At 45.2% G+C, this 17692-nt stretch overlaps 1 protein-coding gene across 1 annotated transcript in view; it reads right to left on the bottom strand.

Annotated features, from left to right (window-relative positions):
- The window catches only part of ASH1L (ASH1 like histone lysine methyltransferase), a 136817-nt gene extending 119446 nt beyond the window's left edge, over positions 1–17371 (bottom strand). The window contains exons 1-3 of the mRNA XM_029933455.1: positions 17049–17371; positions 13584–13746; positions 12783–13291 (exon numbers count right to left, since the gene is read on the bottom strand). Coding sequence (XP_029789315.1) covers positions 12783–13190 — 408 coding nt within the window. The 5' untranslated portion in view covers positions 13191–13291; positions 13584–13746; positions 17049–17371. The remainder of the gene's footprint in view (positions 1–12782; positions 13292–13583; positions 13747–17048) is intronic.
- Positions 17372–17692: the final 321 nt, after the last annotated feature.

Below are 17692 nucleotides of genomic sequence, written 5' to 3'. Positions count from 1 at the left end.
GACCTACTCACAGGACCAAAGACCACTTCCTCTCCCCTCATACCTTCCCACCACATCACTATAAGTCCATTTACAGAAATTCCTCTGACACAGTACATCATGCCCACCTGTTAAGAAAAAATTACAAGACATAGTGAAAGACAAAAACACAGTTTAAAGACAGAGAAAGCATTAAATTCAGACTTGGATATGGTAGGGATGTTAGAAGTACCAGACTGGAATTTAAAATAACTGATTAATATGATGATAAAGCAGCCCACACGCACGAACAGATGGGCAATGGACGCAGGAAGGTAGAAATTCTAAGAAACAAAGTGAGAGAAAAGAGAGAAAACAGAATAAAAACATTAACAAATGAAGAATGACTCTGATGAGCTCATTAGCAGCTAAAATGGCCAAAGAATCTCCAAGCCTGAGGATATCTCAATAGAAATCCCCAAAAGTAAGATGTTAAATGCAAGGTGACTAAAACAACATCAACAACAACAGGACAGAAGATCCAAAAACTGTGGGACAACAGTGTAGCATCTGCATAATGGGAGTAACAGAAGAACAAAGAAAGAAAGGAATAGGAAAAATATGTGTAACAATGACTGACAGTTTCTCCAAATTTCATGCCAGACATTGAACCCACAAGTCCAGAAAGCACAGAGAATACTAAGCAGGATAAATGCTAACAAAACAAACCCTATACCTAGATATATCATTTTCTTTAATATTTTTTTAATGTTTATTTATTTTTGAGAGACAGAGAGACAGAGCCTGGGCAGGGGAGGGGCAGAGAGGGGAGACACAGACTCTGAAGAAGGCTCCAGGCTCCGAGCTGTCAGCACGGAGCCTGATGCGGGGCTCGAAATCACGAACCACAAGATCACGACCTCAGCTGAGTCGGCCACTTAACCGACTGAGCCCCCCAGGCGCCCCAAGACATATCATTTTCAAACTACAGAAAACCAAGATTAAAAAAAAAAATCCTGGGGCGCCTGGGGGGCTCAGTGGGTAAAGCCTCCGGCTTCGGCTCAGGTCAGATCTCACGTTCGTGGGTTTGAGCCCCGCGTCAGGCTCCGTGCTGACAGCTAGCTCAGAGCCTGGAGCCTGCTTCCGGTTCTGTGTCTCCTTCTCTCTCTGCCCCTCCCCCTCTCATGCTCTGTCTCTCTCTGTATCAAAAATAAATAAAAAACATTAAAAAAAAAAAATCCTGAAAGAAGCCAGAGGGAAAAAATACCTACAGAAGAGCAGAGGTAAGAATTATATCCAACTTCTTCTCAGATCCATGCAAGCAAGAACAGTGGACTGAAATTAAAGTGTTAGAAAAAAGAAACCCACCAACCTAGAATTCAGTATCTTGTGAAAATTATCCTTTAAAGTGAAGGGGAAATAAAGACTTTGTCTGACAAAGATGAGGTCTGTATCCAGCAGATGACCAGCCTTGCAAGACATTAAAAGTTTAAAAAAAATTGTTTATGTTTATTTTTGAGAGAGAGACAGACAGACAGAGCATGGGCAGGGGAGGGGCAAAGAGAAACGAGACAGAGAATCTGAAGCAGGCTCTAGGCTCTGAGCTGTCAGCACAGAACCCGCCCATGCGGGGCTTGAACTCACGAGCCGTGAGATCATGACCTGAGCCTAAGTTGTCGCTCAATTAATTGAGCCACCCAGGCGCCCCTTAAAGTTCTTTAGAGAGAAGGAAAGTTACAGGTCAATAACTTAGATCTATATTGAAAAAGGAAGACCACTGTAGAAGGAAAAAGCAAAGGTGAAATATATACTTTCATTTTTTGTATTCTTAATTGATCTAACACGTAAGTTTGTTTAAAATTACAGCAATGATGTATTTGACAAGGTATGATTTTATATTTAAGTCCTTATATAGAAGTAAAATGAATGACAGTGACGATACGGGACAAGGGAAGGGAGGGAGGAATTTGGATTATTTTGTTATTATAAGTGAAGTGAGTGTGTTAACTGAAAGTGAACTTGGATTAGTTTTAACTAGTAGTGTGAACTCTAGGACAACTACTAAAAAACATAAATAAAAAGGTTTATAGACAAAATTCCCCTCAACGATTATAAGTCACATAAGTTACTTGTAAAACTATGTTAGAAATTAGAAATACAAGCAAGCAATCTTTTTTTTCATGTTTATTTTTGAGACAGAGAGACAGAGTGTGAGTGGGGAAGGAGCAGGGAGAGAGGGAGACACAGAATCCCAAGCAGGCTCCAGGCTCCAAGCTGTCAGCACAGAGCCTGATGTGGGGCTCTAACCCACGAACTGTGAGATCATAACCTGAGCCGAAGTTGGATGCTCAACTGACTTGAGCCCCCCAGGTGCCCCGAGTAAGCAATCACCTTATGTTGGCTTCTAAAAATACTCAGAAAATAAAAAAACGCACAAAACTTCAGTGTGTAGTGTACCATCAGAAGAGACCCAAAACGTCTGAGGGGGGGTTCCCCTAACCAAACTTTGTTTAAAAAAATTTTTTTTATGTTGATTCATTTATCCTTAAGAAAAGGAGTGTGTTTCTGACCGAGGAAGGGACATAGAGTAATCTGAGGCTCCAAGCTCTGAGCTGTCACTACAGAATTTGACGTGGGGCTTGAACCCACAGACCATTGGATAGATCATGCCCTAACCGGAAGGTGGATGCTTAACTGACTGAGCCACCCAGGCTTGTGCCCTAACCAAACATAGTAAAGAAAATTTAATATATAGATTATTTTTTTAAACCAGGTCCCCTCAATGGATCTAGAGGTATTCTGATTTTTTAAAAACGCTTATTTATATATTTTTGAGAGAGAGGACACGCACAAATGGGGGGAGGGCAGAGAGAGAGAGAGAGAGAGAGAGAGAGAGAGAGAATCTCAAGTGGGCTCTGCACTGACATTTTGGGGCTCAAAATCATAAACAGTGAGACCATGACCTGAGCCAAAACTGAGTCGGACACCTACCTGACTGAGCTACCCAGGCGCCCCTAACGTTACAGACGATTGTTTTAATAGAAAGTCACCAAATATTTTCTTTTCCAATGGACTTTTCTTGAATTACGAAATCGTTAGGTGGCACAGTTGCTGTATTTCAGGCCCAAGTGCACGCACACCTACGCTCACTCTCAGTGGACCGCACCGCTCAGGTTACAATCCAGAGTCGGCGCACACGTTTCCGCTACCAGAGGGAGTGAGTCCCTACCGAGGACGCTGTGGTGACGGCTCGCCACAAGAACACGGAGGCCGTCGGGGACGCGGACCTCCACCGGCCCGAGCTCTCCTCACCAGCCAGCAGGACCTCAGCGACACACGGAAGAGGCCCCTCGGTCCCAGGCTTCAGCGGCAGAGGGAGACGGGTCTTCGGCTCTTCCTTAGACCTGTTTCACTCCTGGAGTGGAATCAGCAGCATGGCATCTCCATCCCGAGTCTTTTTCTCAGGATTCCTCCCTGGAGCCCCTCTCGGACTAGTTGTGACAGCCGTGTAGCCTGGGGCTCTGACTCACAAAGGAAGGTCCGACAGGAAACAACTCCTCTTGCACCACGTATGGAGCCTCTGCTCCCCGTTAGTAACGCTTCAGGAAATCCCTACGTTTTGTCACCCCGTCGCCCCATCACAGAAGGCCTTTAATTCTGAGGTCTCCCTAGAAGCCGTCGTTTGTTTCTATGCAGCTTTACCTGAAAATTAATTAGCAACAGGCACCGACAGAGCAGAGCGTGCCGAGCATCTCTGGGGTGATTCACGGCCATTACAATGGAATAAAAGGCACGAACAGGCAGCCATAAAAAAAGCGGCATCTGAATTAGCAAGTCAGAGTGATGATATGTAGGCTTCATTTCCTGGGACTTAAGGAAAGCTATGCCTTCTATCAATCTGGTTCAATAATGACTTTTTCCATTAGCAAGATCAACAGTGAGATGAGAAACAGTCACATTCACCATCCCTCATTTGCACGCCGTTCCACCGCGACACAGACTCCAGCAGAGACCCTAACGTCCACCACGGAAAGAGAAAGCGGACTGCTCCGTCGCCCAAGGTGGCAGTGATCTGAGAAGTTTCCACTAAAAGTGAGAGACCAGAGGACGCACCAGAGAAAGCCGAGTCCGCAGAGGACAATGGCAGGGGGCTGCTTCCCCTCTGCTTGCGGAAGCAGATCCTTCCACAGCGGGCAGCCTTTTGGGAAAAGAGTGACATCTCGTTTTGTCCCCAAGGCTTGGGGCAGATAGGGGCTGCGCCCTTGGCTGTGGTGCCCGAGATGTGAAGACCCGGGGGGATTTGCACCCTCCGCGTGAGAAGCCGGGCTCTGTGCCCAGGGTCGTCCTCTCAGCTCCAGCAGCTTCCGACGAACAATCAATATGACAGTGAGACCACAGAACTCGTTCGGAGCGGGACCTGGAGACAACGGCGCCATCAGGCCTTCCAGCCCGACAACTGCTGTCAACAAGAGCACGGGGCGGGGAGCAGCGGACACTGCAGACTGTGTTCTGGACCTTGTCACGGGGGTTCAGGAAAGACTATGTGCGCAGATGGCACCTAACTCATAAAGGACAGGTAAGAGAAGAGAATGTGACCCTGTCCTTTTTAGCAAGTCTCAAATTCCCCGGATAGAGCTAAGGAGCCTACACAAAAAACTGATACAAAAGGGAGAAACGCCCTGGGAGAACCCGCCAGCGCTAAGGGTAGACCAGTGTCCTGGGGCTCACCGGCTGCCACCTTTTAGAGGATGGGTCACTAAGCCGTGTTACATGCCTCGAAGAGGTGTCGGACACCTCAAACTGTTTTCCTAAAGAAGCTGATGTAGGGCTGTGAGTGGAGACACTCCAGACAGCGGGGTTGCCACTGTGTCGCGGTCAATATTGAAGTAAAGGTTCTCGATGGACCTCCTGTAAGACGAGCGGCTCTCCTAGGCAGTCACCAGAGCCGGGCTTTTCTAGGGAATTCATGACGCAGACACAGGTACTAAGACTGCTTCTGTAAAAGGAGCAAACTATTGGTTGTTTTAAAAAGACCTTAAACTTTTAACATGCACTTTTAGTAACTGAAGGGAGAAAATATTCATGAGCTGCTCAGTGAGGGAAATGTAGGCAAAAGCACCACCTTCGTGCTAGGGAAACAAGCCCTCTTGTTCCCAGACTAAATTTTAAGGGGTGTATTTTTGGTGGTGGTGCCAATTTTTCTTTAATGCTTACAAATCTCAAAACATAGTCCATAATCTTAATGACTTATTTCTAAAGCAGTTTGTGCTGATCATTAAAATCAAAAACTAAGCCCATCACCCTGACATTCAAGGATTATTTTTTCACTAGGAAACGAAAGACCAGCTAACAGCCGCACTCCAGCGTGGGGGAATGCTGGAGCCAGACTTCCGTGCAGGGGCGGAGCACCTAGACCCGGGGAACACGGAGCAGGACCTTCCCACCCTCTCACCCTCCCCCTCCTTTCTCTACTGCATCCTAAAACTTCTCTTTCTTTTTATTTAGCAACTTAATAACAAATTTATTTTTCTAATTCTTTCTTGGCCTATGTAATTTACTTCTCTGAGAGTGAAACTAGCAGAAAACTGTGTTACCATGTACGCGTACCATTTCCAGTTGTCTGACAATTGGAAGCGGTCATGATCAGCAAGCAGCTTAGAAAAAGTTAACCAAGGTCCCTTTTGCCTTTGGCTCCTCGTTCTCAGTGTCTGTCTGTCTTCAGGGTGAGCAGTTTCTGGAACCCTACCCATGAAGTGAAGAACTAGATAAGGAACTACAGGATAATCACATTCAGGAATTTTGCCAATAAAATTAAAAGGTGGGGTTCAGAAGCAGGTCCTTTCTGGCTTCACTGTGTTTACTGCGAAAAGGTACCCTGAGCCCTGCCGCTGTCACGGCCTCGCTCCCTCCCACGTATGTCGAGAGGCTACTGAGTCGATGGCGCTCCGAGCTCGTCTAAAAATAGCTAAAATATCCTGGTGTGTAACCACCACCTGTGCATTTGGATCAAAATGCCTTTGCACACCTCCTAAACTCTGACCTCCTAACACAGTAGCCGGAACTTTGTATTGCAAACTTGTATCCTTGACTTTGAGATGTTTTCCAAAAATGATGGTAAAATATACATAGTATATTTTGGCTATTAAAAAATGAAGAATAGAAAAAGACCAAATTTAACAGTATAGAACCTATTTGTTTTAAATGAGTGAGTAGTGGCTACGATTTCACTTCACCAATATTGTCATTACTGACATCTTTGTTGACACTATCTTCCTTTGCTGATCTGTATAATGTCAATCCAGGTAACAAACTTTGAATGAACTCAAGCCTTAGGAACACCACAAATCTGGCTTGAAGACCCATGTCTGTATTAAGGGGTCCAAGGAAGCCACAGTTAATACCCCAACTACCACCCACTCCCTTCCTTGGGACCTTTCACCCAATTATATCTACTTCTCTTGACCCCTGACGTTAGGCACGTGCTGGTACAAAGTGATACTCATTTCTAACAAAAAGGCACAGGTAATTATATAGATCTCGGACAACGCCCTCATATTTTTTCCACCTTCTAGCTGTGAGGGGAGAGGGAGATATTAGACATCCACAAGTTTCTTTTTCTTCTGGAAAGAATTCTTAATTCTATAAAGAATTCTATTATGAAGTAGTTTTTTAAGTTCATTTATTTATCTTGAGAGAGAGAGAGCACATGTGAATGGGGAAGGAACGGGAGAGGGAGAGAATCCCAAGCAGGATTCTCCGACAGCGCCGAACCCCGATGCGGGGCTCAAACTCATGAATGTTGAGATCATGACTTGAGCCAAAATCAAGAGCCAGACACTTAACCGACTGAGCCACCAAGACGCCCCTGAAGTAGCTGGCTTTAAACAAAAATCTTTAAACAGGCCAACAGCCAGCTGTATCCGGAACCCCCAATATACCTTACTTCCCTTCGCCCTTTAATAGTTAAATCCTTGCAACTCAGGCTTAAACCTGATCTCTCATGCCACCTGCTGTCGCAGTTCCGTGGGGTCCTGAGGCTCCGCCAACCCGCCCCAGTGTTACCCCTGCTGGACTTGACCAGTACCATAAAGTACAGCACAGATGTTAGAACTGTGACAACAAAGAAAAAATCCTTAAGAACAAATAGGTACGGTCATGTGATTTTTGTTTTAAAATTTTATAATATTAGAAGCAACACTACATGGTTAAGAAATTAAAACACTTTGTAAGAACAGAGAAGAAACTTCAACCCAAGATTTCTTTTTTTTTTTTAATTTTAATTTTGAGAGAGAGAGAGAGAGAGAGCAGGGGAGGGGGCAGAGAGAGAGAGAATCCCAAGCGGGCTCCACGCTCAGCCTAGGGCCCGAAGCAGGGCTCTAACCCACACACCATGAGACCATAAACTGAGCCAAAATCAAGTGTCAGATGCTTAACGGACTGCCACCAGGTGCTCTTCAAAATTTAAGAAGAAAATGTAGGAAAAAAAAAACAACCCGGAGTTTTCCTAAGTTTTTGAGTGCACTACAAAACCACTGGGCACCTAAGTACCATCCCACCCGCCCGCCACTGTGTTCTGAGCGCTCACCTGTCCTAAATCACAGCTAACAAAGATCCGTGAGACATGCTAACTAGGCTTCTGTCCTTTACTATTTACTTTGATCTCAAAGCCCTTCTCTTTCTAGCAAATTCTAACAGACACCAACACCAACTTCTGAATGTGAGCTCCGCTGCAAAGCTGCCCCGCTCCCCAGGACCCCTCGGACTGAACACTGCGTGATTATTATGGAAGTTCTCACAGGACATTGTAAAGACTGGTTTACTGCACAGGATGGGCAACCCGATTTATTTATGGAGAAATAATAATCAAAGAAAACTATGAGGCTAGACTGGAGATTATGTTCAAAATTAAGGGATACAAAATCTGATTCCTCTTTCTGAAAAGCATAAATGTTGGTCATATAAATCATTCAAATACAGATAAGTAAGGCAAGTGAAACACCACTCCCTCTATCGGTGATCTAGGGTGTGACAGACACAGTGAGAATGCACATTAGGGTGACGCACAGGCTCTGAGATTAGGCAGTGGTGACGGCTGCGTATCTTTTATAGTATGTGGCTAATATACTAAAGACCACTCGACTGTAAGAGTCCATGTTATGGTACTTGAATTGTATCTCAATTAAAAAATATACACATTTTATCTAAAACCAGGCTGGCCTAGGGGCGTCCAGGTGGCTCAGTCAGCATCTGACTCTGGATTTTGGCTCAGGTCATGATCTCAGAGTTTGTGAGACCAAGTCCCGCATCAGGCTCCACACGGACACCCTGACCTCAGGAAGCCGGCTTGGGATTCTCTCCTTGATTCTCTCGGTCCCCCCACCTTTGCTTCTGTGCACTCTCTCTCTCAAAATAAGTAAATAAACTTAATAAATAAAACCAGGCTGATCTAACTTAGAGCAAAATTTAAAGGAACTACAGTATATAGAAAACCTAACACACTATTGATATTTAGCAGAAATGACAAGGAAAAAAACCCAAAAGCTAGGTAGTTTCAAACATACTTAGTCCTTGACATTTCATTTCAAAACAATTGGGATTTCTATGCAGCAATTTAAAAACTGCTAGACAAATTAGTTATACTAAGCAAGAGCTGAGATACTATTATTATCTGTATATGTTCTTATTAAAGAAACATTAATCCATCAGTTCTGTAATTTAATAAAATCTCAGACCAACAAGACTTAATTAGAAATACTTGGATTCATGTGGGTTTTAATAGCTCTCCATAAAAAAATCACTTCCCTGAAAATCAAAATTACATCTTCAATGAACTGTTTCTGAAAGAATCCAGTAAGTTGGCATAGACATTTCTTTGCTAAACAGAAAACTATCTTTTGGAGGAGAAATTATAATTAGCGCTGTAAATTTTATTTATCATCCATTGTGCTCATTAAATTCACTCAACCAGGCTAAAATGACATCCAATACATGATTCGCTGACACATTTGTTACTCAACACGGCACTGAAGTTCAGTGCATGTGACCCAATCCGTCATCGTGCGTCGTGGTATTTACATATCCCCCAGTCCTTTTAAGCGCAAACAAGTCTCAGTTTTAATCACCTGTTCCAGGAAACAGATATTTTGGTTATTTTTCATCTGTCACAAAAGCATTTTCTTTCGGCCTAGTCTCCCAAGTGAACTAAAATCCTGTGTAACTAGCTATGCTACACAACTCCAAAACTGGAATGTCATTATTTTAACGTTTATTTATTTATTTTGAGAGACAGAGAGAGAGAGAGAGAGAGCAAGAGAGCAAGAGAGAGAGAGAGCGAGAGAGAGAGAGAGCGAGCGAGCGAGCGCGCGAGAGCGCCTGAGAAGGGAAGAGGGCCAAAGGTAGAGAATCTCAAGCAGGCTCCACAGTGTTGGCACAGAGCCCGACCTGAGGCTCAAGCCCATGAACTGTGAGATCATGACCTGAGCCGAAATCAAGAGTCAGACGCTGAATCAACTCAATCTCCCAGGCGCCCCCCAAACACAACCAGTTCTTAATGTGGTATATTATTTTCCAAGTATAAATATAAACCTGAAAACATTCAATATATAGATCAGTTTTCGTCATTTTGGTTGAGAAATGGTTGTTGTGCTTAATCAGTTATCACAGTGACTATGGGGCGGGGCTGGGGGGTGGGGTGATCACCAGATGGTCTAAAAGGGGATTCCAAAATAGATTTACTCAGATGAGAACAATATTTCATTGTTTCCTTTCTTGTCACTTAAATTGTGACTCACAGAGTCTACTACCTAATCCAATAGTATTTGCTGGCCCAATGGCCACACTCTTACACATGACATTTCCTATATCCGCTTCCCATGACCACAGTGTCCCTTGCTATCGTAATTAGTTTCAGAATTTAGAGAGCAAGTTCACAGTGAGGAGGATGCCTGAAAACCTCTCAGGCTTATAAACAGGAGCTAAAATGATAAAACCCGGACAAAAACATAGAGGAAGATCTCCAATACACTGGCCTTGACAACAATTTCTTGGATAGGACACCAAAAGCACAGGCAATAAACGAAAAAAGAGACAAACCAGAGTTCAACAAAACAAAACCTCTGTGTGTCAGAGGACAGTGTCAAGAGGGAAAAGACAGCCCCCGGAATGGGGTCAGCAGTCACGAGTCTTACAGGCAGGGTGTGTAAAGGACCCTGGAAACTCAGCAACAAAAAAACAGCACAATTCAGAAAGTGTTGTCCCAATACCCGCCAGCCACGTTCGAGGCCGCGGGCCCCCCTGGATTCCTGCCAACTCTGAGTCAGCAGTGGTGGTGGTGGGGTGACACCGTTCGGTTTGGCCAAATCGGCCAAAATGTAAGGTAAGTCTCAGAATTAATTAAAAACAAACCAAGTGCACAGCACGATATGTCAATCCTATCTTAAAAATATGTATTAAATTTAAAACTATATTGAATAAATACATTAAATAAAAACAAATTAGGACCCTTACAATCTGCAATATAACTTTAAATAAATGGCATTAAAGCATCATCCTCTAATATTTTCTCAAAAGAATGAACTAAACTTCAAACCCCGGTTATTAATATGCCAGTTCTGGTGCCTAGGGGGCTCAGTCAGTTGAGCGTCTGACTTCGGCTCAGGTCTTGATCTTATGGTTCCTGGGTTGCAGCCCCGCATCGGGCTCTGAGGTGACTGCTCAGAGCCTGGAGCCTGTTTTGGATTCTGTGTCTCCCTCTCTCTCTCTGCCCTTCCCTGGCCCTCCCTCCCTCCCTCCCTCCCTCTTTCACTCTCTCAAAAATAAACATTAAAAAAATGGGAGGGACATTAAAAAAAATTGCTCTCTGAACACTGCTGAAAGGGAAATTCTTTTAAGAGAGAAAATACATGGTGGGTATTTGTGTTTACTAGAAATTTAAGGCCTAATAGCTGCTTCATAAGCAGCCCTGACAAACCCCGCTACCTGTGGGGGACCGAGGGGTAAACGCCCCGGCGGCGGTGGTAAAGCGTCGCTTTAAAAACAAGTAGAAGAGAGCCCTCCAGCTCTCTTAAGGCTGCCAAGTGCCTCCTAATAGGACATTCCCTCCTCTTTCTGGAGTCACAGACTCTCTAAGAAGCTGGTGACAGCTACGTGAAAACGCACCCAGACACACACACACAGTTCTGCACAGACTGTCGCGCTGTGAGGGCACTCACACACACCCAGCACACCCTCCCAGGGACCGAGGGTTGTGAAGTCCTACATTAGGCTATAAAAAGGAAAAGAAAACATTCCCAAGAACCTATCACATGCTAGACACTTTATATAAATTCAATTGTTTATATAATCATTCAAGCTAGGCATTCATAATCCCACATCACAAATAAGACCAAGGGTGAGTAAGAGAAATCAAACTGCCTGCGTATAGTTTTTAAGCCGGGATTAAAATGTGGCTCTGATTTCATATTCCATGCTCTCTTCATCACTTGTGAAGAACTCAGAGGCGACTAATACATTGGACATCCTATGCTAACGAACTGTTTGAAAGGCTAACACCGCCCGTTAGTGGCGGTGGCACCTTCCCTCAGCAACCACAGGCCACGTTCTCCTACAAACAAGACGCCCGGATTTGAACCACCCAGACCCAGGGGTGAAGTCCCCTCAGTACAGAACCCCGTCATTAAACAAGACAAAACAAACTATAGAAAGATGACTCAAGACAACCATCCCAGAGGCGTTTACAAGTTAGCTGCACAAGATAAGCTCTAACACTGTCTCAAATACAAAGGGCTAGATAAAAATCCTTTTTAATCAACCTTCTAAAAACCCTTGAGGTCAGCAGGAACAGATAATATCTTCATTACAGAGATGAGAAAAATAAGGCTCAGGATAGTTAATCATCTTAGCTGAGATTCACCCAGTTCATTTTTTTTTCAAGAATTGGTACAATACCCATTTTTTCCTGCCTTGTAATCTTAACTCATTCACAGTGGATTTTATCAACATAATATCCCAAGCTACCTTATATGTCTGTGATCTTTGAAAAATAGCAACTATGAAACATTTCTGGAGGCCACAGCAATCTGGAGAAGAACAAGAAGCCTGAATCATTATGGCTTCTGGTAACATGTAGGAAGCACGTGAAATTGATGTTAAGAAATTAACAGTGAAAATCAAGTTATTTCACATGGTCAGGACTATTCCAAAATTTTAGCCAAAATGGTAAGCCAATTCTTTCTACCTAGCTCTAGTGTTTTACTTATGTATACATATCATTTAAATATGCATGTGGGCATATACAGTGCCGACCGCCTGAAATCAGATACCGTATGAAATGAGTAGAACTTGAGGTCAACACATGACCTAAAACAAATGTAGTATCTTTAATAGACAAAATAAATAGAATTAAGATAAATTATTATATTTGGATAGCTAATGGGAAAGAGGGGACAATGTCTACCGTAGCAGTTTGCTTTAGGAAGAGTGACAGGAATTAATCCTTGTGTTAAAAAATCCATTTTACAAAACATTTCAACAGACGTTAGTGAACTGGATCCGCACGAGCGCCCTGAAAGGCAGGCAGCGCGCCCTCACTTAACATCACGGAGCCTCGGTTTCCTCCCTGTTCATCTGTCTATAGTCGCACTGGTAGGAAGCAGGAAGGCAAGGCCCGAACCTGGGTTTCCTGAGCACATGCCCAGTGCGCTGCCCCCCGCGCGGCCCACGTCACGCCATCGGCCCCGCAGACCCGCGCAGCCGCACCGCCGCTCACGCCCCACAGCACAGACCGGTCGGTAACGAGAGCAGGGGTGACACCCACACGGACTCACCCGCTTCGAAGGACAGTGCTCCTTCTTCTCCTCACTCATTTTCCCACTTCTAAGTGCTTTCCTTGGGTGCTTGATGGTGGTCTTTATGGCAGGTCGACATACATAGTTCTCCAAGTTCTTTGGAGGTTTTTTAGTTCTCTTAGCCTGAAGGCCAATTTTCAGTTTCAAGTTTCCCTCTGAAAAGTTTGTTTCCTTCACTGAAAACTGCTGCTGTGCATCCGCCGGGCCGCCCTCCTCCGCTGCCTCCCGGGTCCACTTGCCAAGGGCCTCCTCCTCCTTCGGGCTGGGCTCTAGCTCTCCTTCCCTCTTGCTGACCGCTGTGCCGGTGCCGACGGCAGAGGGACTCCTCCTCGAAAACCCTTCGGAGTCAGAACCCGATCCTAACATAGCCGTGTTTCCAGGGTCCATCACAAGTGTATGTTATCGCCAAGGAAGCTTAAGAAAAGTTTACAGAACTGTGCTCCATAAAAAACAGGGATCTCCAAAACTTGCCACCAGCATCTCTTTCTCTGCAGGACAGACCATAACAAAAATTCATCAGAATAGAGGCAACTATTGATTAGCGTGACAACTGGGTAACGGGAGAGGGACGAGGTCAGGAAGAAGCCCGAATCACAGTTAAGACTGACCAGAATGCATCTAAAGTAATTTAGTTATAGATTTGAAACTTTAGAGTGAGCTTACTCTCCCCCAGGGATCACACACAAGCCGCTGCACTGCCCGTCGTGGGCCGGCCTTAGCCGACCTTTTGTGAGAGGTTTCAGGCTTTTCAGAGGATCAGGACTCTTAGGTTGAAATTACCTTTGCTGCTGGTGTACAATTCAGCTCTGAATTCATTCATTCATTCACTCATTCAAAAATATTTCTGAGCTCCTATCATGTGCCAGGCGTTGTGCAATAACCTGGAAATACAGCCAGTCCCCAAGAGAACTGATCCAGCTCGTCAATTTACAAGCCTTATACTCTATGAGAAAGACAAACATTAAACAAATAATTATACAGATGATTTATAACAACTGTTATAAAAACTTTGAAAACCCGATATTTAGTTTTATAAGTCTTCCTAATAGCAAATAGTCAGTTGGCATGCCTCAATTCCCCAAATCCATAAAATATTTTTTCCAAATCCATTAAATATTATTTTTAAACTTAAAAAATTTTTAATGTTTATTTCCTTTGAGAGAGACAGAGAGAGAGAGAGAGAGACAGAAACAGAGTGCAAGTGGGGAAGGGGCAGAGACAGACACACAGAATCTGAAACAGGCTCCAGGTTCTATCCAAAGAGCCCGACATGGGGGGTCAAATCCAGAGATTGTGAGATCGTGACCTGAGCGGAAGTCATCTGCTCAACCGACTGAGCCATCCAGGTGCCCCCATAAAACATGTTTAAATCAGCATGCCAAATTATTATTTTACGACAGATGTACACCTTACCTGAGAATCTGAATAGGAGCCCCCTTCTCATAGATACTGAGCTTCAGGGAACCGGATTACAACCAGAAGGCTAATGAACACAAAGCCAAAACAATTCACTATTCTTGAGGATCAATAGACTATCTATAAGCACATTTCCAAACCAAGACCCAGAACGAGTATCTAAAAAAAGAACACCCGATTCCTCAGAACATTCCATTGATGAAGTAGAATATTTCACAGTTTAAATTAGGTGCTTAAGACTTTTCTCTCCAACGAGATCGTAAAATTCTCAAGGATGAAGATCACAGGATGATTTCAGAACTCCGACCAGGAAAGCAAGTCAAAGGCACAGCCCAGGGCCTGGGAGCACAGCAAGGGTCAACCGAAGGTGTCAACAATCGTTCTGACGAGCAGGAGCGGCAGGAGCAGCACTGTCAGCGCTCAGCAAATACCGGCCCGAGACTGGTCCTTCGGTTTGTCCCACTCCGTTCACTCATGGAAACGGTCTCACGGGATCATCCGGTTCCCTGGGACAGACAGTTCTTGCAGCCTACCAGCTCCAAGATTAACACTTCACAAGAGCCTCGAGACCTTTCACAATCAGGCTCCAACTGTTCAAACCTGCTTATTCCTGATTTGGTCCATTCACTTTTCCTTACTGTCCCTAACAAGTCATGCTCCCTTCTGCCTCTGGGCCAGCCCGTGCCTTCCCGCTAGACGTGAACCTCTGAGCTTTCTCACGACGGGCTCACAATTCCGAAGTTTAGCTCCGAGGACCACAAGCCTTCTCATAAACTCACTAGTGACAAAACCTGACCAGACCTGATCTGGATCCACTTTGACCTTAATTACCGAAATTTTTGTGAACAGTTGTACATTTCAACGCAGGAAGTATTAACATGCCTGATTAAGGAGCACCACTCTAAACGTCACAGTGGAATTAACCCGATCTACAGTATCTTCCTGAAAGCAAAAAACAAACTTCTGGACGACGGTTTGTGGACTCGTCTTCCTGCCCTTACATGTAAGCTAGCATTGACCTGATCCGTCCCTGAATTCCTATTTCCATACAGGATCACACCGGAATAATTCGCCTTTTTGCCCTTGCTTCACCAGAGTTACGGTGTCAGCTTTACGAGGGCAGGGACCTCTCTGGCCTGTTCCCCTCTATGTCCTCTGCACCTGGAACAATGTAGGGCACATATTTTAGTGCCCAATAAATAGGTAAATGAATGAATTTTCAGGCCCCTATAGTTTCTAACATAATGCCTGGCATGAAAAAAATGCTTCTTTTCTTTTTTATAGGAATTCATTTGGTGTTCTAACAGGAGGCCTATACACAAGTTTGTTCCTACATGTTTATTATGTGTACTCCACAGAGGCGGGTTTTTACACACGTGCTACAGTACCGAGCACAGATAATGCTTCACAATTGGACCTTAGCCTCTTTGGTCCAGGAAAAACCACTGCACCCACTGGCCACAGCACACTCCCGAGCGCTGGGCTCCGCGGCAGCCTTGGTGCGGCAGCCTGTGGCGCACACCCGCCGCCTCCTGCCCAACATCCTCCAGGCCTCCCGCCCTCACAGGCTCTGCTTCCAATCTGATGATGGCAGGTTGGGACAGAAGAAAATGGCCACAGCTTCCCACCATACCGCACACGTACCGCCTCCTGTGTCTGTTCCCACAGGACTCTGCCTTCCGTCCTTCCTAATACACTTCCAACCCCCGACCTGAGCGCAGAGTCCCGCTCTCACTGCCTTCTCAAGAGCCTGATTCAGACAACTTTCCTCTTTCCCTGCTGCATCACCTACGCCTCACACTCCTCCTCTGGCCAATGCCCATCAGGATTAAAACATACTACAATATCTCTCATCTAAGAAACGCACTCTTGACCCCACGCCCCCCATCAGCTTCCCGTGCTCCCCCTTACAACTTCTTCAAAGGGTCATCCGGACTCCCCGTCTCCAGACCCTCCACTATTCTCTAGAGTGCCCACTGTACTTCACCACTGCCTCTCCACAGAAACTGTCGGTCAAGGTCACCAATGGCTCCACGCTGCTAAGTACACCCATCAGTTCTTCATCCTCTAGTCAACCTATCAACAGAATGTGACTCCTGGGAACCCTCTCTGGATTCCTCCCTGAACTTTTTTTTTAATGTTTTATTTATTTTTGATAGAGAGAGAGAGAGAGAGAGAGACGGAGCATGGGGGGGGGGGGCAGAGAGAGAAGGAGACACAGAACCAGAAACAGGCTCCAGGCTCTGACCTAGCTGTCAACACAGAGCCTGACACGGGGCTCGAACCCATGAACATGGGATCTGACCTGAGCCGAAGTTGGAGGCTTAACTGACTGAGCCGCGCAAGCGCCCCCCTCCCTGAACTTTAAACACTGGAGCACCCCAGGCCCCGCTTGCTCTTCCTTCATTGACAGCGGGGAGGCTCAAAACCAGGAACTTTAATTCAGAGCATGACCTGAGCCGATATCAAGAGTCAGACACAAGTGACTGAGCCACCTTCCCTGGACTCCACTCACGGGTCCAATGCCTGCCTGACGCCCCGTCTGCAGGGGCGGGGGCCGGGCACTGCGAGCTCGGCGTAGCTAAAGCCAGCTCACCCCCACCCTCACGCCCCCCCACCCCCGTCTGTTCTTCCCCGTCTTCCTCATCTCAAGAAATACAACTCCAGACAGAAATAGTTAGACTAAAAATCCCTAATCATCCTTAATTCCTTTTTCTAATGCCCTACATGTCCGTTTGGTTGGCAAACTCTTTTTTACCTTTGAAATACCTGTAGAATCTATTTCTCGTTAATTTGACAGTTACCAATCAGATCCAAGTGATATCCGACCTGGACTACCGCAAGTCATTTAACTGGCTCCCTTCTCAGTCCTTTGTAGCTCTTCACAGTCTTCTTGACTCAGCCATACGGTGGTCCTTGTAAAGCCTGGTCAGATCATGTCACTCCCTTTCAACGGCTTCCCAGCTCGCTCACAGTGGAACCGAAGTCCCTACAATGGTCGAAAGGCCCTATTTACTCTGCCGTACAAACCCCTCTACTTCTCTTCAATCTCTGATCAACCTCCCCACCTAGTCTCGAGAAGGGGGGACACCGGTCTCCTCCTCCTGTTTCTCAAAAACAAACAAAAAAAACCACCAAAAAACCAAAACCAAAAAACCCCAACAAACCACACACACACACACACACACACACACACACACACACACACAACCAAACCAAACCAAACCACTCCTATAGCAGGGCCCCTCCATCTGTTACTCTGTCTGATTAGAACACTCTTTCCCGAGATCACTGCATAGTTTGCTCTTTCCAGTCTCCCGTGTCTTTGCGTAAATGTAACCTCACAGAACAGGTGCTCCCCAACAATCCTTTATTAAAGAGAAAAACACGTACCATCCTCTTCTAACATTCTGTGTTTTATTTTTCTCTCTCTCTTTACTGCCTGGTGTACGATGCATTTTAGTATTGATGTC

Source organism: Suricata suricatta, chromosome 3, assembly GCF_006229205.1.
Source record: "Suricata suricatta isolate VVHF042 chromosome 3, meerkat_22Aug2017_6uvM2_HiC, whole genome shotgun sequence".
Taxonomy (NCBI): domain Eukaryota; kingdom Metazoa; phylum Chordata; class Mammalia; order Carnivora; family Herpestidae; genus Suricata; species Suricata suricatta.
This window is presented reverse-complemented; position numbering and strand designations above follow the sequence as displayed.